The following is a 24,547-nucleotide window of genomic DNA, read 5'->3' on the forward strand; positions in this document are numbered from 1 at the left end:
GACGCAAAAGTAAAGGAATCGGGTGAAAAAGTAAGGCGGCGAAAAGGCCTACAGACGTCACTCTATCTGGTCACGCTCCCCGACTCCCCCGCGGCTGGGCGAGGCGCTCCTCCTCCGCCTGGTAGCCGCCCCGCAGCGGACGCGGATCACCACCGCTTGGGAGAAGGCCGGGCCAGTGGTCCCGCGAGGGAACCCCACATCGACACCCCAGAAATCGGCTCTCCTCGGGGCGGGGGCCCTGCACCAGCACCCGGGGGTGGGGAGGTGGGGGTGGGTTGGCGCGGGCCGTGAGGACTACATTTCCCAGGATGCAGCGCACCAGCGCGCTTGCGCAGTGCGGCCGGAGGCGGCGGTCTGTTCTCCGCTGAGGAGGAGTGGGGCAGAGGGAGGCTGCGGGTGAGAGTTCAGAGTTCAGCAGCAGCAGCCCGAGCCCATGATTCCCATATGCCCTGTAGTTTCTTTCACCTATGGTGAGTCTAATGTGGCCCGTGGAGGCCTCTGCCCTGCCCTTCCCCAGCCCCGGGTGGCGGGTAGGCGCGGGGGTTGGGGCCAGCTCTGGGGAGGAGGCGGCGGCCGCCACCCGGGCGTGCGAGTGAGTGAGGGAGAGCTGGGAGGGAGGTGGACGGCGGTGCGGCCGCGGCCTGGCCGGCCAGGGCGGCTTCTCACGGCCCTCTCTCTCTCCCCTGCCCTTCCTCGGCGCCCCGACCCCTTCACGGCTGCCCTCCCGCCATGGGACCCGACTCTCCGTGCCCGCCGCAGTGCCCAGCCGGCTGGGGGAAGATGCCAAAATGGCGACCGGCAACTACTTTGGATTCACCCACAGCGGGGCGGCGGCGGCGGCGGCTGCGGCCCAGTATAGGTAACGGCTCCCCGCCCTCTCCCCGTCCTCTCCCTCCGCGCCCCGCGGTCCCCGTCCCGCCGACACTACGGCCCGCGGCCGCCCCCCGCCCCCGCCCCGAGCCCGTGGCAGGCGCGGCCGGGCCCCGCACCCTCCCCACACCCGCCCTTTCCCTGCCCTGATCCGCCCCGCCGGGTCCCGGGAGCGGCCCCCCGAGGGGCGACGGTGGGGGAGGAGAGACCAGCGAGGGTTGGGGACGTGTAGGGCCGCTGGGGCCTCGGACGGCCCGGGAGGTAAAATGGCCTCCCGCGGCCTTGGAGCGGAGCCGAGCTGCCCGCCGGCGGCCCCTCGTCTTCCCCGGCCCCTCGTCTTCCTCGCCTCCGCCCTGCCAGCCCCCGCCTCTTATCTTCCACTGGCTCGGGCGATGGAGACAGTGAGCGAAGGGGCCTCGCACCGAGTCTCAGGCGCTGCGGCCTCTACCGCGACGCCCCCGGAGCCCGGCTAACGTGTCTTTGTCGGCCCCTTCCCCTAGGTCCTGAGTCCCTGGCCCTCTTTCCCTGCTAGCCCCTCAAAGTAACTGTCCGTTTGCCAGCGTCGCTGCATCCATCCATCTGTCCATCCATCCATCCCTCCATCCCCATTCCCTTTGGTTTTCTTGCACCTAGAGGGTGTTAATACGCCAACCACCTGTGAATTGTTTAGCTGGGAGACTGGGAAAGATGTGCGAAGTTTCTAATGCCTAGCGTTTTTTAACCATTGAGTATGGATCCAGGTGGATCGGTGATTGTCTTTTGGGGTCTTTTCCCCTCCTCGGGGAAAAAAAAAATGCCAGTGACTTTATACTGAGTCATTGTGATGCACGAGATGAAACCTCTACCTTCAGATAGCTGTCACCACTAAAGTAGCTGTAATTCTTTGTACATAATATCGCAAAAACCAAAACAAGACGATGTATTTATTGTACTATTTATGAATCAAGACAGTCTCTTGGTGCAAGCCATAAGCCCACAGCTCTTGAGTATTGGCTGTGTGTGTATTACATCGAGTATCTTTGCATATTAGGTTCATTATGTCATCTTATTTACCTTAGGTGAGTTGTGTATTTAAAAGGGCACATTTGAAAACAGAAAATTTGAGTAACAATATCTTCTTGATTTTGGGGACATTTGGGATATGTATTTTTGAGTTTCCCATTGCCTTACCTGTAAAATAGGGTACTGGTTAATGTTTGTGGGCTGAACGTTGAGAAGAAGAAAAAAGTTTACCTCATTTTATGGAATCCTAAGATACAATTTACTGCAAGAGGTACTATTTTATACATTACTGGAAAAGAAAACTCTGCCAACCAAAATAAACACAGTGCCCTTATTGTTTTTTTTTTAAGAGGTGTTAAAATTTGTATATGTATTATATTGCTAACATTGGTATTTTACTGATTGTTGCAAGCCTTAATCCTTTGTGGCCTTTTACAAGTTTCTTCTCTTGAGGCCTCTGTTGAGAGAAAGGACTGAAATTGTATTGTCAGAGCAAAATCTTGGGGCATTTCAGACATTAACATGCCATTTATTTTACAAGTTTTTATATTAAACAGAGTCTCAAAAACCTTTTGTGAAGGAAGAGAACATAGTCAAACTAAACATTTTTTGGGAATTGAAAAAGCTAATGGCATCTGTGGTCATAAGTCTGCTATCGAGTACTATGTGTTCTTGAAGATGTGTTTAACTATTAAAAATGTGTTCATTTGGTACAGTATTTTTCTGTTTTCTTAATATCCACTGAATGACAGATTGGTATTATTAACTGTTTACCTACTGAAAATTGGTAGTTTTTGATGCAGTTCTTACTTTTTTTTTTAAGTGAAGGCCTATAGATATAAAAAAATAATCTAGTCAATATTGTTAGAATATTGAATCACAGCTTGAGTAAAATGATCAGCTTACTGAATTGATTGATAATGTATTAGATAATGTATTAGTCTTGATGTTAACTATACATATATCCCCAAAACTAATAGTTAAGGCTCTGTCCTTTTACATAGGCATTTATGAAAGTTACTGGCATGAATCCATGTCCAGTAGTGCTAATGTTTTGAGGAAGATGGATATTAATACTAGCACTGTTGTTAATTCTGGCTAGAAATAGTTATAAAGGAACTTAAAGAAGTGGAGGAGTTTTAGTGTGCATGTATATATGTATGTTTCTTAATTTGAAAGATCGCAAACTCAGGGAAGTCTCTTTTAAGTCTAATGTGTAGGTGAATTGTTTGATTGCCATTGACTATAGATAACTCATTGTGAACATCTGAAATCTCAATTTAATTCTGGTTCTTAGCTTTCTTAGTCACAGCTATATATAATATATTTGACTAAATTCACCTTACCTCCATGCTGGAAATGGAACCCTTTGTCTTTCATGTTCTCTGGCGGTTTACTCTACCAGGAAACTACATACCCAGCCCTAGCTTTGCTCTTTGTAACTTTGAAGAGTTAGTTTGATGTATTATAGGGATTATATAAGTTTCAAATAGCTTTTAGATTGTTTTCATTTGTGATAATTCATGTTAAACATTTCTGTGTTGAACATTTATTCAATCTTTGTGCTGCAAAGTCCCACTTTCTATTTTTCTTCCTGTTTTGTGTATTTTTTTAATGACAAACCTAATAATGACATTTGTCTTTGGAAAAATTGTTTCCTATTAGAAAAAAATTTTGAATTTGTATGTGTTTATATATTTTTGATAAGATGTTTAATTTATGGGCAGAGGCACAAGACAAAGCAGGTTCTCTCATGTAAAATAAGATGGTTTCATGGCAGAAAGTAAGCTTAGTTGGAGAATTCTTGTGTTTGAAAAGGTACACTGTTAGACACACAAAACTATGGCTCCATAGTTTTTGGGGTTTTTTTTAAAATTTGGTTTTGTTTGTTTGTTTTTTTTTTTTTTTTTTCAAGACAGGGTTTCTCTTTGTAGCTTTGGAGCCTGTCCTGGAACTGGCTCTTATAGACCAGGCTGGTTTCCAACGCAGAGATCCACCTACAGCCCACCTACCTCTGCCTCCCGAGTGCTGGGATTAAAGGTGTGATCCACCACCACCTGGTTTGGATGGCTCCATAGTTAAGAGCAGTGTCTGCTCTTCCAGAGGACCCAGGTTCAGTTTCTAGTACCCACATAGCAGCTCACAACTGTCTGTAACTACAATTCAAGGAGATCTGGCCCCCTCACACAGGCATTCATGCAGGCAAAACATACAATGCACATTAAATAAATTGTTCTTTTTAAAAACCAAGCAGGGTATAGTAAAGCACACCTTTAATCCCAACACTTGGGAGGCAGAGGCAAGTGGATCTCTGGGTTTGAGATCAGCCTGGTCTACATAATGAGTTCCAGGACAGCTGGGACTATGAGGAGAAAAACAAGCAGCCAGGCATTGTTGGCCCATGCCTTTAATCCTATCACTTGGGAGGCAGAGACAGGCGGATCTCTGTGAGTTCAAGACCAACCTGGTCTATAAGAGCTAGTTCCAGTACAGCCTCCAAAGCCACAGAGAAACCCTGCCTTGAAAAACTCAAAAAACAAACAAACAAAAACTTCTTTAAAAACCTTAGGGAGGACTACAGCTCAAGGAAACACTCAAAGCAAACACCACACTCTTAATATGTATATACATATACATATCATGTAGACCATGTTATCCTCAAACTTAACCTTGAACTCTAGGTCTTCTTGGTTCACCTTCCAAGTATTGGGATTATAGGCACTGCTACCATGCCAAGCCGATTCTCTTATTTTTACTTATTTTTTGAGGCAGGGTCTCACATATCTCAAACTAACCTTGAGCCCACTATATAGCCAAAGTTAACCTTAAACTTCTGATTCTCCTTCCTTATAACCTGCAGTGTGCTACTGTTCGAAACTAAACTCACCTTATCCAGCTAGCACAATTCCTTTTCATTTGCTTTTTACTATTGTATACTGTTTTTGTGTGTCTGTGTGTCCAGTTAAGCGTGGAAATCAGAGTTCAACCTTCAGTAGTTAATTCTATTCCTCCACCAAGTATTTTGGGCACCTGCAGCTGTCTTGCTGGCCCTAAGGTAATTCTTAATAGGGAGGGAGTAGGGGGCTTCCTAATGTTTTAAGACAAGGTTTTCCTTTGGATAGTCCTGGCTGTCCTGGAACTCTATAGACCTGTATGGCCCTGCCTTTGCCTCCCTAGTGCTGGAATTAAAGGTATGCTCCACCACTCCCAGCAGTAAAGTTTTAAAAGGGGTTAAATTATATGTAAATTTATTATAAATAAATATGTAATAAAATTATTACAAAGTAATTTCTATTCTCCAGTGAGCAGAAAAATAACGATTTCTTTTAGTGTTTTTTTTTTTTTTCTTTTTGGTTTTTGAGACAAAGCTTCTCTGTATTGCTTTGTAAACCAGGATGGCCTCAAACTCACATTTGAGATCTGCCTGCCTCTGCCTCTGCCTCTGCCTCTGCCTCTGCCTCTGCCTCTGCCTCCCGAGTGCTGGCATTAAAGGCATGCACCACCAAGACCCTGTCATTTCTTTTAGTATTTTAAGCAGCTATTTTCTCTTTACTTATTCTTGAGAAAGAAAAACCTACAACATTTCTTGCCATTTCATATTTGGTCAAGGTACTTGTCTATTTTCCCATCTCATATTTGGTCAAGGTACTTGTCTGTTCTCCGGATTACTTAAAACTAGTTTTATTTCCCTGTATGTAACTTTGGGTATTACTGATGTCTGAATGTTACTCCACCTTCAATAATGTTGGCTATTTAAAATAATGACTTGGCAACATTTTTACCCTTCTTACCAATATTTATTGAATCCAGAGAATGTAAAGGTTGTACACATGTGCAAAATAATCACTCCCCTTACTAGATTCTTAACAGACCTCCTGCTTTAGCCTCCAAGTATTAACATTCTAGTCATGTGTTACCATGCCTACTTGGTGAACATTTAAGAATCTTCTAGTCAAAAAGAAGGCATTTCATCAAATGATTTTGTGATTTCTTTTGCATATGTCTTTATAAGTGATGTGTCTTATATTACTGAAATAATTTGGACAGGCAAATGAATGATCACCTTGAATAGGCTGATGAGCCAGTGAATTGAGGGTTTTATATTTTTCTTTTATACTTGGTATTTGAATGTAGAGTTAATAATGTTGTCTTAAAAGAAACTAGTAGGGTATAAGACTAATTACTAATGTGTAAAGGGAAAGACAGCCCGACCAGATGAACACGTTTTGAAACCAGTCATGAAGTTGGAATTTTACTGGCTGTTAATTTTTTTTTTTTCAACTTCCATGGATTTTATGTTCTCCCACTGCTGAATTAGAGACCTTAGGATAAATATATTAAATGTATGAAATAATGACAACCTCCACTCCCCCCCCACACCCCCCCCAAAAAAAGGATAGTTGCTATTAGACTTCTGGTATTTCCTGTAGGTTTTACTCACAGCCTAGGGAGTAGGTTGAAAGGACGGGAGTATAGCTTGGTAAGGTTTTGTTTTGTCTTGTTTTTTGTTGTTGTTTTTTGCATAGTGTGTCCAAGGCCTAGAATTTGGAGGTTGGTGGATTATAGAATGAACCAAAATAATCCTGTATAGAATGTTGAGGTGAGGTGGCTGAAGAGATGGCTGCTCTTCCAGAGGTTCTGAGTTCAGTTCTCATCAACCACATGGTGGCTCACAACAATCTATAATGAGATCTGGTGCCCTCTTCTGGCATGCACACATACATGGAGGCAGAATTTGTATTCATAATAAATAAATGAATCTTAAAAAAAAATGTTGAGGTGAATGGGTAGGTTTGCCTTTGATTGCCTTTATGGAGGTACACTGTCTCAGATTTAAATTGGGAACTAGTTAACCTTAATATTTGAATCTCAGCTCCTTTTGTTTTTTGTTTGTTTGTTTGTTTTTGATGGTTTCTCCATGTAGCCTTCACTGTCCTGGAACTTGCTCTGTAGACCAGGCTGGCTCAAACTCCCCAGTGCTGAGATTAAAGGCTTGAGCCTCCACTATCTGGCTAAATATTTTGGTTTGGTTTTGTTTTTCGAGACAGGGTTTCTCTGTAGGTTTGGACCCTGCCCTGGAACTTGCTTAGTAGACCAGGCTGGCCTCAAACTCACAGGGATCTGCCTGCCTTTGCCTCCAGAGTGCTGGCGTTAAAGGTGTGCGCCACCACTGCCTGGCCTCAGTTCCATTTCTTTAGTCTATTGGCCAAGTCACTAACTTTCCTGAGATTTGATTTCTTCACCCACCTTTTCTCAAGGTGAAAATGTAATAAAATATTTCCTAGCCTAGAGCCTTCTTGATGGTATAGGAGTTCATACATTTTTAAAGAACTCACAGTTTATGTTTTCCAAATATGCTAACTATAAAATAGGTATTGGTATCAATGGTAGGTCTTAATTTCAGTTCAGTAGGGAAGGAAGAAAATTCTTACTTACAGACAATATGATTATTGGGTTCATCACACAAAAATGAAAACCAGTAAGAGTTCAGTAAATTTTCTGTAACTAAATCAGACAAAAATTAACTTTCATGAGTTTGGATATGGTGGTGGTTGGTGTACACTTGTGATCCCAGTACTTTTGCTATCCCAAGTAAACTCAAGGCCAATCTGTTCTACAAAGGGAGAACCTGTCTCAATAAAACAAATTAGCATTCCTGTTGCAGGAATTAAGTTACTAAATTTCAAATAACTCCTGTTTATTTAAGACACTGTTCTACAACTAAGTCATATCCCCAGCACTACCCATGTTTATATACATCTCTAAACCAGTTGACTAGAAATAAAAGCAATGAAATCTGCAAGACACATTAAGGAAAAAGAGCAAAAGTATAGTCCTAAAAAGAGGTTATATTAATGGAGTTTAAAAATATCCATTAATTTAACTGTAGTATATTTTAATATAATTCCAGACTTGAGATTTCTGAAAATCTCAGGTTGGTTGGTTGGTTGTTTTCTTGAGACAAGGTTTCTCTGTGTTGCTTTGGAGCCTGTCCTGGAACTCGCTCTGTAGGCCAGGCTGGCTTTGGACTCACAGAGATCATCCTGCCTCTGCTTCCTGAGTGCTGGGATTAAAGGCATGCACCGCCACCACGTGGTGAAAATCTCAGGTTTTAAGATTTATTTATTTATTACAAATACAGTGTTCTGCCTACGTGCCAGAAGAGGGCGCCAGATTGAATTGTAGATGGCTGTGAGCCACCATGTGGTTACTGGGAATTGAACTCAGGACCCCTGGAAAGAGCAGTCAGTGCTCTTAACCTCTGAGCCATCTCTCCAACCCAAAATATGTTTTTAAAGGCAACTTGATAAAGGGATCTTAATGATTGTAGTGAAACAAGCAAAGTGTTAGAACATCTTGTAAGAAATGATTAAGAAGTATTTGGAAAAATAAAAGGATGGATAGATTAAGATAAAGACTTTAGAGGTAGAGCTATGCTTATATAGATATTTGAGCTAGAATGTATAGCATATAGAATGCTTAAAGGTATGTATTTGCTTTTTCCATACAGTCAGCTACATTATTATTTAGAAATCGAATAACTGACACTGTTAGAATTACTCAGATACATTTTTAATCTACTTAGTAAGGGTTGAAAGGGCAACACAGACCTTATCTATAAATTGTTGATGGCACCATTCTAGTAGGGCAGAGCGTTAACATCATTTTTGAAGTGTAGCATCTTTTAATGTTTGATAAAGCCCTGTGAAGTGTAACTCTTAATACGTAGAAATCAAGTTAGTAAAGTAAACATGTGCTTTTTGTTCCTTTGAATATTCTGTATGTTAAAAAGACATTTGAAGCCTGGGGTTGGTGGCGTGACGCCTTTAATCCCAGTACTTGGGAGGCAGAGGCAGGCGGATCTCTGAGTTTGAAGCCAGCCTAGCTTACAGAGCAAGATCCAGGACAGGCTCCAAAGCAATACAGAGAAACCCTGTCTCCAAAAAAAAAAAAGTTTGAAAGGTATAATTCATGTAATACTGGTACTTGATTTTTGGAGTCCGAGCTCTCAAAGGTTTACACTTGTGGGGCTCAAAGGGGGGCGGGGGAGAACGCACATCAAACCTGGATCCTTTTGAAGAGCATCAGGTGCTCTTAACGGCTTAGCAATCTCTCAAGCGCCCCATTCTTGACTTTCTCTGAAATACTAAAATAGGAAATTGGAGGATCTGACTAAAAACTATTACTGTATTTGAAGACAGTTGTATTCTGTGGTCCAGGGTAGCCTGGAACTCGCTAAGTAGTTCATTTACCTTCAAACTTGTGATAATCCTGCTGCTTCAAAGTACTTGCTGGTGTGAGACACTATTCCTCACTTTAAAGATGTTTTTCTAGAAGTATAGAGAAATGGCTCAGCAGTTGAGACACCAGTGTTTAGTTCTCAGGACCCATACCAGCTGACTCGTGACTGGCTATAAGGCCAACTCCAGGGGATCCAATACCCTTTTCTGGCTTCCTACACATAACTGATGTGTAGACACACACATGCACACACACACACACACATCTGGCTTCCTAGGTACCCACACATAACTGCTGTGTAGACACACACACACACACACACACACACACATACATAAACAAAACAGGGCTGGAGAGATGGCTTGGCAGTTAAAAGCACTTACAGAGGACCTTAGTTCAGTTCCCAGCACCCCCATAGTAGTATCTTAGAACCATCCCAAACTCCAGTTCCGGAGATCCAATGTTCTCTTCTGACTTTCTCAGGCACCAGGCCTGAATGTGGTGCACAGACATAGATGCAGACAAAACACCCATACACATAAAAATTAAAAATTTAAAATACTTTTTGGTTGAACAGTAGTGGCACATGTTCATAACCATCTATCTATAATTCCAATCCCAGGGTGGCTTCCATGGGCACCAAATATGCACATGGTATACACACACACACACACACACACACACAGGCAAAACATTCATATATAAGAAAACACTAAAGGCTTTCACTTCCTAGAGGCCTACACGCTCAGTGTGTTCTATTTTTATTTTAGTATCAATTTTATATCACTAAATGTCTATTTTACTATATATAATTTATCCTAATCAACTTTATGCAATTAATTTTATCTTCTGTACTCAGTTTCATATGTCAAACTACTTTTCTCTTACTGAATTCAGTGGTAGACTGTTTATTCAGATAGTGTACTACATTTCTAATTCCTCTGAAGATAACAGCATCTTATTCTCTGCTTTAAGAATCTTAAAACATAACCAGGCATGGTGGTGCGATCCTTTAATCCCAGCACTCAGGAGGCAGAGGCAGGTGGATCTCTCTTAGTTTGAGGCCAGCCTGTTCTCCAGAGCAAGTTCCAGGACAGCCAGGGGTACACAGAAACCCTACTCAAAAAACAAAAACAAAAAAGCCCAAAACCGAGTAAATAAGTAAGGAACCTTGAAATATTTGTGCTCTGCTTCTCCTCTTTTTATATATTCTCCCCTCTCTTGCATTACAGTTTTTACTGCTTATTGTGTTCTCTGGTTTGTCTTCTGTAATTTAGGTTGATTCTAAAACTTTAAAAACAACAAAAACTTGTCTTATTCTAATAGTAAGTAGTAATCACTGTGGAGTCAGATACCAGGCTATGATTCTAAACCTACTAGAAACCATTTGCAATCCTGTACCACTTAATGGAAAAATCTAAGTTAAGGTGGATTTTTCAGGGTGCTGGAGAGATGGCTCAGAGGTTAAGACTGGCTGCTGTTTCAGAGGTCCTAAGTTCAATCCCTGGCAACCACATGGTGGCTCACAACCATCTGTAATGAGATCTGGCGTCCTCTTCTGGTGGGCGGGGATACATGCAGACAGACAACTGTATATATAATAAGTAAATCTTTTTTTTTAAAATGGATTTTTTTTAATTGTACTTTCTGTCCTACTGTAAGACCTCTTGGGATCATACCCTTGTTGTTATTGTCGTGATTATTATTGTTTATGAAAGGGTTGGTTGGCCTCAAACTTACTATGTAGTCAAGAATGACTTTAACTACTAATGGTCTTAACTGGGATTATAGGCATGTGTCAACAGGCCTAGTGATTATATCTTGTTATTTTTGTTTCCTATCTTCATCTTTTTGTCAAAGGTTTTGTACTTTGTTTGATTCTAAACCATTGACCTTGCTCTGATCTCTAGCCTGCTAGTTATAGACATAGGCTTTCATCTTCCTCTGTAGTTTGTAGAATTTGTTACCTTGGTTTACTTTTTGCTTAGTCTGGGTACATATATAATAGGAAAACTTTGCCTTGGATGCCTTTAAAAAGTACTTATTCTCTATAGAATAATCATTTTATCTTGAATTTTAAAGATATTACCCTACTGTTGATGACCTACTAGTGTCTAATTTTCTATTAACTATAAAATACACTATTCTTTTCCTCTCTGGAAAAATGAAGGACTTCTTTTTGAAAAAATTGAAAAATGTCTCCAAGTTGGTTCTTTGGTAGAGGTCAGCTGATTGAATTTGAAAATATCATGATTCCCTTTAGTAGCTGAAATTTTTCTTAATTTCATTCACTTTTTTCTTTTTCTAGCATTCTTTCTAGTTAGATGTTGGACCTCTTTTTCTTTCATATTTTTGTCTTTATTTTATGTATATTCCTTAGGCTTATCTCTGACTAGTGTAAAGTTATTTTATGACACAAATTAGAAGTTTTGAAAATATATCTTTGATGTATTTCCTGCACTGTCAGACTTAGCCTGCTTTGCAGTTGAGAATATGCTTTCTTTAAATACCTGATAATGAATTGCCTGTCACCCTTCAGGGTTTTTTGGTTGTTTTTGTTTTGTTTTGTTGTTTTTAAGGAAGAAGGAAGGCTGCCAGAAAAACATTATTTATCTTTAGATAGGCCCTCACTGTGTAGCACTGGTTGGCCTGGGACTCTGTAGGTCAGATTCCCTTAAAATTCACAGAGCAAAGGGTCTTCCTGCCTCTCCCTCCAGAGTGCTGTGATTTAAGGCATGTGCCACCATGACCACCCCAAAGAAGTATCTCAAGGCTTCTAGCTTAGCTTTTGGTAAGTGGGTAGGTAAGAAACTAGTCATTACCTTCCAGAGTAAATCCAAGAATGTAGAGTAATTTTATGGCATAACATTAATAATTGTCTAGATACTTTTTTTTTTTTTTGAACTTCTGGGGCAGGATCTCATCTAGTTGAGGTTAGTCTAGAATCCTCCACCGCCCAGATACTAGCTTTACGGGTCTACACCACTATGCCTGGTTTCTTTTCCATGCTTGACATTGAAGGAAGTAACCTCTTTTATGTCTAACTTGTGAAGAGTTTCTTCTTTTTTCTTTTTTTAACTAAAAAAAAAATGTTTGATTTTATGTGTTTGGGTGTTTTGCCTACATCTGTATCTGTGTACCACTTGTGTGCCTGGTGCCCTCTAAGGCCAGAAGAAGGCATCAGATCCCTTGAGTTACAGATAGTTGCAAACCACCATGTAGATATTGGAAATCAAAGCCAGGTCCTCTGGAAGAGTAACAAGTGCTCTCTTCACTGCTGAGCCATCTCTCCAGCCCTTTTCATTAAACTTTATTACACATACTGTTACTAATGTTTGGGGGGCTGATTTGCTTGTTTGGGGAGTGTTGTTCAGCTGTGCTAGGACTTTCTATGTAGACCAAGCTGGTCTCGAACTCAGCTTGCTGCTGCTGACTACCTCCTGTGGGTCGGGATTAAAGGCATGATCCCACCATACCCAGTTTACATTTCTTGATTTTTCTACTTAGTTTCTCTCTGTTTAAAGCTGACTAGATTTTGTTTTTCACAAAATCTAGTCAGCTTTAAATAGAGAAATGATTACTCAAAAGCTCTTTTTAAATTTTACATTGTATGTAAGGAGATGACACCTTTTATTTTACTGTTATAAAATAGGCAATTACTCTTTTTTTTTTTAACTTGATATTTTGAACTTGGTATTGACTATCCTGCAGTCAAATCCTCAATGCCAGGGATCAAATTCAGGGCCTCTCATGCTAGGCTTCACTCCTGAACTTTGACCTGAAATTTTAAGGTAAATTTATTGGCCCCTGTGATTGGATTAGTATAAGCTAGTTTGGTCATCTTATCATAGCATCCTGGGGTGGGGGTGGGGGGATGTTTGGAATTAAAAATTTTCTGCATGGCTTTAAAGTAATACAATAGACAGTTTTTAATTTGAATGAAAAAACCTCAGCTACCCTAGGAATTGGGACTTCTTTGGGTAGAGTTATGGTTCTCAGGTTGGTGGATGTAGCTCAGTTGATAGAGTGCTTGCCCTGTGGGGAGCACTTCAGTTGGATTCCCTAGCACATATGAACTCGGTGTGATGATGAAAACCTCTAATCCTGCATTCTAAAGACTGAAGCAGGAGAGTGAGGGTTTCAGTTTCAAGGTCATCCTTAGCTATTTAGTAAGCTTAAGGTCAGTCTGGGATACAGGAGCCTCTGTCTCAAAACAACAACAAAAAGAAGTTAAGGTTCCAGTCCAGATGATGAGTATAGGGACCTGACTGTGTAAAACAGAACTGGGTTAGGAAGCCCTGGGAAGGAAGGAAGGAATATGTATGAATAGATTTCATGTAACCAAAGATGACCTTGAATATTTGATTCCTACCTTCCAATTCCCAAGTATTTGGATTACAGTTATGTGTCTCCACACCAGTTTTATGGGATTTGAGTGTTGATTGAGCCCTTGATTTTCAGTATATTAGGTAGACAAGCACTGTACCAACTGAGCTGCATTACTATATCTCACACACACACACACACACACACACACACACACACACACACACACACACACACACACTTAAAACTTCTTTATTGCTTTTTGTGGGGAGTGGGGGGAGTAGCACATGTGCCATAGCATGCATATGAATGTCAAATCACAACTTATAGTCTGTTCTCTCAAGAATGTCCAGTTGTGGGCCATCGAGAAGATACAGGTGCAGGTGATGAAGGTAGAAAGAACCAACTCCACAGAATTTCCTCTGACCTCCATATCCATACATCTCACATGTACACACACACTAGTTTTCTTTGTTTTGTTTTGTTTTGTTTTTAAGAATGTCAAATGAGGCTGGGAATATAGCTCATTAGTAGAGTCTTACCTAGCATGTGAGGAGTCCTAATTTTAATTTCCGTCACTGCGAAATAGTAAATAAATGAATAAAATTTTTAAGTGCCACATTATCCATAATAAACATGTGTTATTTAGGCAGATTTCCCATTGTGAGAATGTGAGCTTATCTTTCTTATTCTGTAATTGTCATTTATGCAGAAAGTATTGGCTAGTTTTATATTAGAATATAGGAACTTCAGCCAAGTAGAAACTGTTTCTTTGGACTCTAAGTTTTTTGTTTCTGTTTTTTGTTTTTTGTTTTCTTTTTCATATTGGACTGAAATCTGGCACCCTGTAACTTCCATCTGTTGGTTCTAGTTCTGTTCTCTGGAGCAGCATGGAGTAAGTGTCTTCTTTTAGAAGGCAGCTATCACTTTTTCTAGAATCTTCCACTTTTATATGAAATAAAATCCTTATCTGTAAGTTTCATTATTGATTCCTTTTGGTTAAATTTTAGTTGATCAGTGTTTTCCATAATGCAGGTTAAATGTGGTGGCCCAAAGTATTAATTCTGTACAGTTTTCTTATGCTGCCATGCACATCAATACAGAATACATTGTACCTATAACCCACAAATCACATACTTGTAATTTGTTAGTGCTGTCAACAACTCATACCCCCACCCCACCCCCAGCTATTCTTAACTGTTGGCTCATACTAAACCTTGTTGTCAGCCAAAACCTTTCAGCTATTGGGTGTCTCTGCTTTGGAGAAGGTGTGTGTACCTTGGTAGTAAGTAAAGCCTTAGCAAGTGAACCTTCAATGACAACTGTGCTGGCTTGTGCATCTGTATGACTTGAGTTTTATGTGACATAGATTCTTATTTTAGAAGCTAAAGTAATATTTCTATAAGAATTTTAGGTGGATTCATTTGGTTACTATTTTTGGAAAATGCTTTTGCCTTTTGAGGCTTAAATATGGGAATGATTGCAAAGCATCTACCTGAGGGCCTTTTATAACAACCCCTATTAAATTTCTAAAAGAACTTAATTTTAATGAAATGATACTTGTAAGCTGGAAATTTAATCATATATTTCACTGTAAGTTGTATAGTCTTTTTTGTTGATTTTAAATTATAATATAGAATAAAAGAACTATATATACAAATGCTTTATAAAATTTCTGATTTGGTTCAAATTTTTTCTTTCCTGATATTTCATGTCTCTGTAACTCTTGCTTGGCCATGTGATTCATGATCTGACACATAATATATGTGAATATATAAAGTATTGTAATTGAATGGAAATTCAAAAAAAAAACAATAACCAGTAACAGTATTGAGTAGCAAGTATTGAGTTCAAATACTTGGCCTTCTGTAGTCAGTAATTACATTACTTAAAAAATATGCTTTTAATTGGTAATTTTAAGATGATTCCTTTATTTTAAAAATTAAATCATACTTCTGGTTTTTTAAGTTGATAAATGATTTTTAAGATGACTGCTTGATTTTAAAATTAAATTATTATATTTATTCTTCTACTTCACAATATAGCCAGCAGCCAGCTTCGGGTGTAGCCTATTCTCATCCAACTACAGTTGCTAGCTACACTGTCCATCAAGCTCCAGTAGCTGCTCATACAGTTACTGCTGCTTATGCACCGGCAGCCGCCACAGTTGCAGTTGCCAGGCCCGCTCCAGTAGCTGTTGCAGCGGCTGCAACAGCTGCTGCTTATGGAGGCTACCCCACTGCACACACAGCAACAGACTATGGTTACACCCAGCGGCAACAAGAAGCACCACCACCACCGCCCCCAGCTACTACACAAAACTATCAGGTAAGAAAGCGACTAGTTTCAGTAGCCTCAACATATACATTTAATGGCTTCAGGTATAATAGAAGGCCTAACGTACTTCTAAATGTACTTAGAGTGATAGAGAAAAGTGAATGATTTCCTGGGTATTTAAGGGTATGTATGAACCAGGCATTCAGTTTCTTTGCAGTGGATTTTATATTAATTCCTCTTTGCTAGTTTTAACCTACTATACATATCTGTGTTTGTTTAAATTTTTAAACATTTACACAATCATTGTTTAAGTGCTTTCATATTACCCTAAGTTTATGGAGAAAAGAAATTACATAGGAAAAATGCCCTTTGTATATACAAGTGGGCATTATTTGTCCATTTGAAACAGGGTAGTTTGAAGCTCAGAGTCATAAGCTACATTGAATAAATATTACATGTTTTCTTCTTGAAACTTATCAAAGTTGCTGGTTCTCTTCCTAATACTTTCGGGCTGTATCACCTAGTCTCATGGAAATTCTTTGTCTAATACTATAGGATTCATCTTTAAAGGCAAAATTAAAGTCAGGTTTTTTTGTTTGTTTGCTTTTGAGGAAATTGGGTTACTTGATATATTTCAATGTTTTTCAGATTTCTCATTGAAGTAAAACATACTGCTTGAAGTGCTTTTGTGATTTTAGTTTAAAAAGTTAAAAATTAGTTGTATTTGTATTGAAACTTGTATTACTATTTATATATTTATTAATATCCTATTTCCTTATTATAAACTAATCATTTATTGATAGTTGTATTAAAACTATATGTCTAGGCCTATAACTAACTCTGTCTTATTTTTCTTTGTTACACAGTAAGGATTTTTTTTTCCTGCCACTTAAAGCTTTTGTTTTTGTTTTTCCTCTTCTCTTAGGACTCATACTCATATGTAAGATCCACAGCCCCTGCTGTAGCTTATGATAGTAAGCAGTACTACCAACAGCCAACAGCAACTGCTGCTGCTGTGGCTGCCGCTGCCCAGCCTCAGCCTTCTGTTGCTGAAACCTACTATCAGACAGGTGGGCTTTATGAACATGAACAGTTTTATTGTGTTATTGAAATATATGATTTGGGATATTCTAATGAAAACAAACTGCAGAGTCCATCTACAGTGGTTCTGTCAGTGTCCTTGTTTCTACTACTGTAATGCCATTGAGTCACAAAGAGATGATTAGGAGATAAGTTGATGTCCTTTTGTTCTGGAAGTGTATGTCATTTGTGGTTTACAGCATGGGATTCCTTTCGCTGGAATTAACCATTCAAAAGAAGCTATGACACTAACTTGTAACCACATGCTATACCAGACATGCCTCATTTTATAATGCTGACAGTCTTAGTAAACAATGGTACATTTATGGGCCCGTATTTTTTCCGCAATGACAGGTGGTTCTGTTACCAACCACTGATAATGGGTTTCACTCTTCCAATTTGTAAAACTAATTTTTTTTTTTTTTTGGTTTGTCTTTGTAGAAGCCTCTATATTTGTAGACTTTAAAGGATGGACTTACTTTATAGACTTGAGAACTATAAAATAACAACAACAAAACCATTTTTAAGGAGCTTTATTTTAAAACTGAGGAGCTAGAAATGTAGCTCAGTTGGGAGAGTGCTTGTCGAGTATGCATGAGGTGCTGTGTCCAACTGTACAACACCATATGAACTAGACATGATGGTGCATGTCTGTAATCCCAGCATTCAGCAGAGGGGGATCAGGAGGTCAAGACTATCCTCATCTGAATAGCAGGTTTGAGGCTAGCCTCGACTATATTAGACCCTCTTTCAAAAAAAAAGGCTGGGGTCTGAAGATTGAACAGTACCTTATATTTGAAGATGAATTAGAATTTTTGCTTTAAAAAAGGTCAGACTGGCTTTATTATCACAGGAAGTGATTTCTTTTCCCTGTCCATCTCTGTTCTTTATACACATCTATACATGAAGTAGTGCCCACATCTTTTTGGTGTCTTGATTTTGTAAATCTCTTAAAAGTGATTGAAAACTATTTTGGAGGTGAACATCCACATGTTTATAATCCTAGCATACGGGAGGCATGAATTTGAGGCCAAACTGGGCTTTCTAGTAATTGTAAGGCCCTGTCTCAGATTGTGTATATGTGTGTCTTTAAAGTTGCAATGGCTGGCCTTTTTATAATCACTTTTCTGTTTGTCTATATAATAAACAAGCTTTGTAGTTATTCCAAAGCTAGTCTTGTGCTTAAGAGTGTGGAATTATGTGAGAATCAGAAGATCTTGATTGATTTTTAAATTTTCACATTAACTGACTTTTTAGTTATTTATGTCTTGGATATTAGGTTTTTTGTAAACTGCTATCTTCATCTGTGTTGTTTGGATCAGATATAGATAAGTTTAAAATCATCTTAACTGAGCATCAATTAACTCTTTACTCTTGTATTTGGGCATTTCTCAGAAATGAAATCACTAATGAGTGACTAGTAATGAGTATTATTGATAAGATTTCTTTTTTCATAATTTGAGTTGTTGTAGACAAGGTTTAGTAAAACATAAATAGTAGCCATTTAAGGATAGCTTTTTTCAGCCAGGCAGTAGTGGTGCACACCTTTAATCCCAGCTTTTGACAGGCAGAGGCAAGCTGATTTCTGTGAGTTCAAGGCCAGCTTGGCCTACAGAGTTTGTTCCAGGACAGCTAGGACACAGAGAAACCCTGTCTGGAAATAACAAGAAAAAAAATTTCAAGATATTTGAAGAATAAAGTGACATTTGTGAGTTGGAGTTAAATTCACTGAATAAATCAGCAAAATGTAATTGATGGTATATGAGTAAGTTTCAAGATTAAACACTGAAATTTTTAATATGAATTGAAATATAAAGTTAGCTCTCTTTTATTCTGTTTACAACATTAATCAAGTACACTGATTGATTTAAATATTCATATATCTACAAGTTATACAAAAACTTTTTATCTGTCATTTATAAATAGTATTGCTGTTCAGGTTGTAATTCTGATGAACTGTCTTGCCAGAAATGAGACTTTTGGGGAAAGATAGTAAATGAATTTACATTTTTTTTTCATATTAGTAGTAAGAATTGTATTGTTTGCTTAAAGGAAATTGCTTGGACTTCTGATAGCTATTGCTTTTAAGTTTTTTAAGTATATTGTTACAGTGACTGTAGTTGCACTTCCCTTTTTCTGATGTCTTTCTTGCTTTAGCTCCTAAAGCAGGTTATAGTCAAGGTGCAACACAGTATACTCAAGCCCAGCAAGCTCGACAAGTGACAGCCATAAAACCAGCCACACCAAGTCCAGCTACCACTACGTTCTCCATTTATCCTGTGTCCTCCACTGTACAGCCAGTGGCAGCTGCGGCTACTGTGGTGCCGTCCTATACTCAGAGTGCTACTTACAGTACCACGGCAGTTACTTATTCTGGTAAGACTGACAAGCTGTTTTTAAATGGTAAACAAATTGCAAAGTGTTGACTGTGCTGATTTTCTCTGGTATTATTTTACTTGTAGCAGGAATTGAATTAATTGATGATTGTTACTATAAGTATTTGTACCTAATGTGACAAAAGGTCCATATTATAAGCAATGTTATTGTTGATGATGGTGGTAGTAGAAACCCTTAGCAGAATATATTGCTCTTTGGGGAAATTTGAAAGCTAGTCATGTGTTCTGACTTAGCCTTTTAGTTAGAAGAGATAACATACGTCTTCTGCAAGATTGTTTTCTGATAGTGAATTTGAAAACTTAGGTTAACACTTGAAGATTACCATAGACAAATTATCTATATTGTTTCTTTTGGTTCTTGGTGAGCTAATTCTTTATATTTATTGTCATAAATAAATAGTCCCTGGAAATGTTGGCAACTTTTTTTTATAAACATCCACGAGATTGTGGCTATATGACTCACTTTTCTTAAATAACAATGACTTTTGATTTCTGACTGAGTAGTTAATTATGCAGGGATGAAAAATTTCATGTGTGTTTCTGTAGTGTCTTTGTACTGCTATATATATATTGCTTGTAGTATTTAATACCCTGTCATGTTCTGTGAAGACTCTAAGGTGGCATAGATAGTTTTGCTGCTTTACTGTATCCTGAGTATCAGAAGCCTAGCTAATGAATTTTTAAAGATATCTTTATTTTTCTCAGATTTCTTAGCCCTGACTCTAAGAATACAGTGGAACTAGGCAAGCAAATAGTTTGGGAAGAGCAACCCATGATACTGCGAGATGAGACCGGGGGGGGGGGGGGAGTGTGCGCGCGCATGCGCGCGCAAAGCCTTATGTACATTGATATGATTGTTATCTTGGCAGCATGTGGAATCAGATTGGAATGAGGAAAGGGTCTTGACTGAGAAGTCTGACTAAATTGGTGAATGATGGGGACTTGATTAAAGAAAGTTGGGTTGAGAATCATTTTTTATTAAGAGTAAAGACATGGTCCAGGATTTCCTTATTTAATTTAGGGAATGAATCCTTTTCAATTTCAAGATACTGATATTTCTACTCAAATAGGACTTCCTGGTTAAATTTCTCTGCTTCTTGGCTTGGTTGATTGGTAACAATTGTAGTCAGGATTATTGCAGTGGAAAACTATTGGATATACTTTTCAGTGTCTACATTATCTTTGGTCATAGTTTCCTTCTTGCATATGTTCTATAAGATGTAATCATACAATCTGGTACTTTGCCCTAAGTTCTTCAGAAAATATTTCCTAAGAATAAAGATACTCTTTTACTTAGCCACAATGTCAAGAACTCTCAGGTTGACTATACTTTATATACTTTAATGACAGATTATTAATGGTTCTATGTAAGAGAGAGAGTGTGTAAGTCAGAAGACAAATTGTAGAAGTTTGCTCTCTCCTTTGGCCATGTGAATCCCAGAAATTGAACTCATATTTTCAGATTTGGCTGTAAACCCCACAACTCCCCAGCCCCAGTGATGGCAACTTTCTTTTTTGTTCGGATTAAAGGCAGGTGCCTTATCAACTGGGTTTTTTTGTTTCTGTTTTTATTTTTATTTTTTTGGTTTTTTTTTTTTTCAGTAGTAGTAGGAATTGAACCACAGTTGTACCCAGTGAACCACAATTTTAATAATGGAAATCAAACATGGGTACTGTCAAATATATATGTGAATTTTTTTTTTTAATTTGGTGGTTTTTTTCCCAACTTTTCCTATATAAAATGTAAAATTAAAATGATTGAGATTGGCAGAGTAAAATCTTAAGTGATATACTTCTCAGGGTAAATAATCTATGTGTTTTTTTTTTTTTCTGCTGACATAGACAGTTCAATTTTGAATTGTCTTAACAATCTGGGTGGTTTGTTTTTGAGACATGGTCTTACTGTTCTTAATGCTAGCCTAGAAATTGGAGTATAGCTTAAGCAGGCTTTATATTCACTGTGATCTTCCTGCATTGTCCATCTAAGTGCTGAGATTATATGTATGCACCATCAAACTTGGTGTTGATTTGTATTTTCTTTATGGTTTGCTGTTGTTTGTACATTTACTTATTTGGGGAAAATGAATATACCTGCCATGACATATCAGTATTGTGGGGTTTTGTTTTATTTATTTATTTAATATTTAGGTTCAGCCAGTTTTCTAAGTTAGAAAAACTACTTTTGAATGTTCTTTCTGTTTGTTTCTAATCCATGATTTGATCACTGGTTCAAATATTGCTTGTCAGGTATCTCCATTAATAAAATAGCTTTTCTCCTTAATTAAGTAATCTATGGGCTTGTTGTCCAGCTACCAACTGCAGGTTGTCATATTTTGGAAGTAAATGAATTTCTTTAGTGGTTGTTGGAATTCTTGTTTTTAACATGTTGATCCTTAAGGATTTTTCTCCAAGAGTTCCCTTCTTCCACTTCACTACTGTAGATTCCTTTTATTATTCAGTGTTTTGTAATCCATTAACTTTCATGTCTCTTGGAAGTCATTATTTTCATGAATTTGACCAATGGGATTCTTTTATTCCGAGTCTTTTATTTATTTATTTATTTATTTATTTTGATATTGCAGATTAGTCATTGAGCACTTAAGATTTTCTTGCCCTTGATTCAACAAGCAGCCATTTCAGGAAGGATCCCTGTGGTTTCTTATAAATGTGACACCATTTAGAAACTTTTAATGTTCGTTGTATCTTATTCTCTGGATAATACTGTATTTTGTAGTGTGTGTATACAGCATTTCTAATGTTTATGCTGTTTTATAAAATTTTTATTGCAGTTAATGGAAGGGGCATGTGTACCTGTGTGAATGTGAAAAGACAGTTTGTGGGAGTTGATTCTTTCTCATTTGTCAGCTTGGGGGCTAGAGAGATGGCTCAGTGGTTGAGAGTATGTACTGCTCTTGCAGATAACTCAAATGGCTTTTCCACCACCCATGTCAGGTAGATACCAACAGTCTTTAACCCCAGTTCCAAAGGATTCAACACTTGGTCTCCTCGGCACTTGCACTAATAACATGCACATAAACCACACAGAGACACAGTGTGGCATTTCAGCACATGGACAGTGTGGAATGATTGATAAGATAATATGCACACCTACACTCAAATATGTCTCTGCTACCTATATTGAGGTTTTTGATCTATTGTTCTTAACCATAGTCATCTTGCTATGTTATATTAAAGATTAGAAAATACTCTACTGTACCTGAAATGCCACAGTGTATCCTGTAAATATACTGTTTTGTAAATTAGAATATTGTACAGTAGCAAAGTGAGTCAAAATTAAATTTATGGGCCAGCAAGATGGCTCAATGAGTAAAGATGCTTGCCACCAAGCCGTAAACTTAAAAAATACATTTTTAATTGTGTGTATGCATGTTTGTCTCTAAGGATGGTAATACCTACCTTATGGATAGCTTCTAAAACTTCTCTGTATCTAGCACACTGCCTTCCATATAGTGGAGTCTCAAATATAAATACACACATGTACATACACCCCAAAGATATATGTGGTCAAAGTTTCATTTTTATAATTTCTGTATAAAAGATCTGCCTACCACATGGTTTTAATTAATAACATAAAAGTAGCTTTACTGGTTTGTTTTTTTTAATTATGCACGCACACACACACACACACACACACACACACACACACACACACACACACAAACAAACCCCTCACCCTCTCTCCTCCCTCCCTCCCTTTTATTTTCTAGTCATGTTGCCCAGACTGGCCTGAGCTCCGAGAGCTCAAATGTTATTACTGCCTCAGCTTCCTAAATAGATGAGACTCCATGTATAAATCACCATACTTGCCAGATATCTTTATTGGTTTTAGTCAGACGGGTTGTTTTTTGTTTGGCTTTGGTTTTGGTTTGGGGGTGGGGGGGGTACACACATACAGGTATTCACAGGTACACTCTTGTTACACGTGGAAGTCAAAGGACAACACTTAGGAGTGGTTCTCTCCTTCTCCCATGGATTCCAGGAATTGAACTCAGGTCATCAGACATGTGCAGTAAATGCTTCAACCTCTGAGCAATCTTGCTAGCCTTATTATGTTTTTTTTTTTTAACAGTGAAATGTAAACTGTGGTTCTGTCTATAAATTTGAAAGTATTTGGCTAATGTTCTTTGATTATATTTATTTGAGGTTAGTTTTGGGTTTTTTGATTTGGTTGTTGAGTAGAAGCTAATATTAATAGAACTCCTAATAAAGTTCATTGAACTATAGAATTTTTCTTAAAACCAGTCACACCAAGTGTTCTCTTATCTGATCATATAGTCATCACTGGTATATCTGACTTTTCCCTCTTTTAGGGCATTTTCTTGTCTTCTACCACATTTTCCTATCTTAAAATTTCATATGCATTTTACAACCTGATAGTTTGACATAAAAATTTAAAAAGACTTTTCTCAAAAAGTTACCTGATTTCTTTATCTTGGTTAGCCTTGTCAGTTTTGGGATTCTTAAGATTCTGGCTACTCATACATCTTAGCTCTCATCTTCTGTGTGTGTAGATGTGTTAGTGTCTATAGGTCAGAAGTCATTTGATTGTAATAGACTAGCTTTTAAGAACAAAAAGTTACATATTCTCTTCACCTGTCCCGTTCCCCATACTCTCTGTATTGAGGATTGGACCTATGTCCTTGTGCCATCTACTGCTGAGCAATAATTCCAGTCCCAGTTCTCACAAGCTTTGTGCTGTTCTGCCATCTTGGTCTTCCTTCACTTCTTGCCCACCTGTTACATATTTTTAAGAGGCTAAAGGAACCTCAGGGTATGGTGAATATGCAGTGCACTGGAGTTCAAGAATAGACTTCCAATCATGTAAATTGATAGATTACATCTATACATAAACCAGAAAATACCATGTTTTGGAAGAAAGAACCCTATCTGTTTTTAGCTTTGTGGTCTTGTACCTTGTCCTTTAACTAAGCTTTATTACCTTGCCTCACAAACTAGCTTGTTCCTTTCTTGCTTTACTATTTGTATAATCCATAAATTGATCACTGGAACTTAAAATCTTCATGCCATGTATCTCTTTCTTTTTCTGTTGTTCTCTTAATTTGTCAAATATTACTTTACTTTTGGTTGTGAGCCTAGCCTTTAGGGTTGAGCCATCTCTTCAGCCATAAATCTTCTTACCTTATAAAGTGCTTTGGAATTTTTCCTACTTGAGGTTCATTAAATCCAGTGCTTTGTAAAATGTGTTCAGAGGATCAGTAGTTTCTGTAACCACAGTTGTAAAACACATTCCTTCAGTTGAACAGCAAGCATCTTTTAAGTGAAGGAGTATATATCTTATACTTTCTTATAAGTTCATAACACCTGATATGTGT

At 38.5% G+C, this 24,547-nt stretch overlaps 1 protein-coding gene across 5 annotated transcripts in view; it reads left to right on the forward strand.

Annotated features, from left to right (window-relative positions):
• The first annotated feature begins 311 nt into the window (after positions 1-311).
• The window catches only part of Zfr (zinc finger RNA binding protein), a 59,017-nt gene continuing 34,781 nt past the window's right edge, over positions 312-24,547 (forward strand). For 3 of the 5 annotated variants that reach the window (XM_027401256.2, XM_027401258.2, XM_027401260.2), the window contains exons 1-6: positions 312-470; positions 760-859; positions 14,312-14,335; positions 15,486-15,768; positions 16,643-16,787; positions 18,955-19,173. In XM_027401256.2, the coding sequence (XP_027257057.1) occupies positions 434-470; positions 760-859; positions 14,312-14,335; positions 15,486-15,768; positions 16,643-16,787; positions 18,955-19,173 (808 nt within the window). In that variant the 5' untranslated portion in view covers positions 312-433. The remainder of the gene's footprint in view (positions 471-759; positions 860-14,311; positions 14,336-15,485; positions 15,769-16,642; positions 16,788-18,954; positions 19,174-24,547) is intronic. The other 2 variants (XM_027401257.2, XM_027401259.2) reach the window with 1 other exon arrangement.

This window comes from Cricetulus griseus, chromosome 2 (genome assembly GCF_003668045.3).
Source record: "Cricetulus griseus strain 17A/GY chromosome 2, alternate assembly CriGri-PICRH-1.0, whole genome shotgun sequence".
NCBI classification, from domain to species: Eukaryota; Metazoa; Chordata; class Mammalia; order Rodentia; family Cricetidae; genus Cricetulus; species Cricetulus griseus.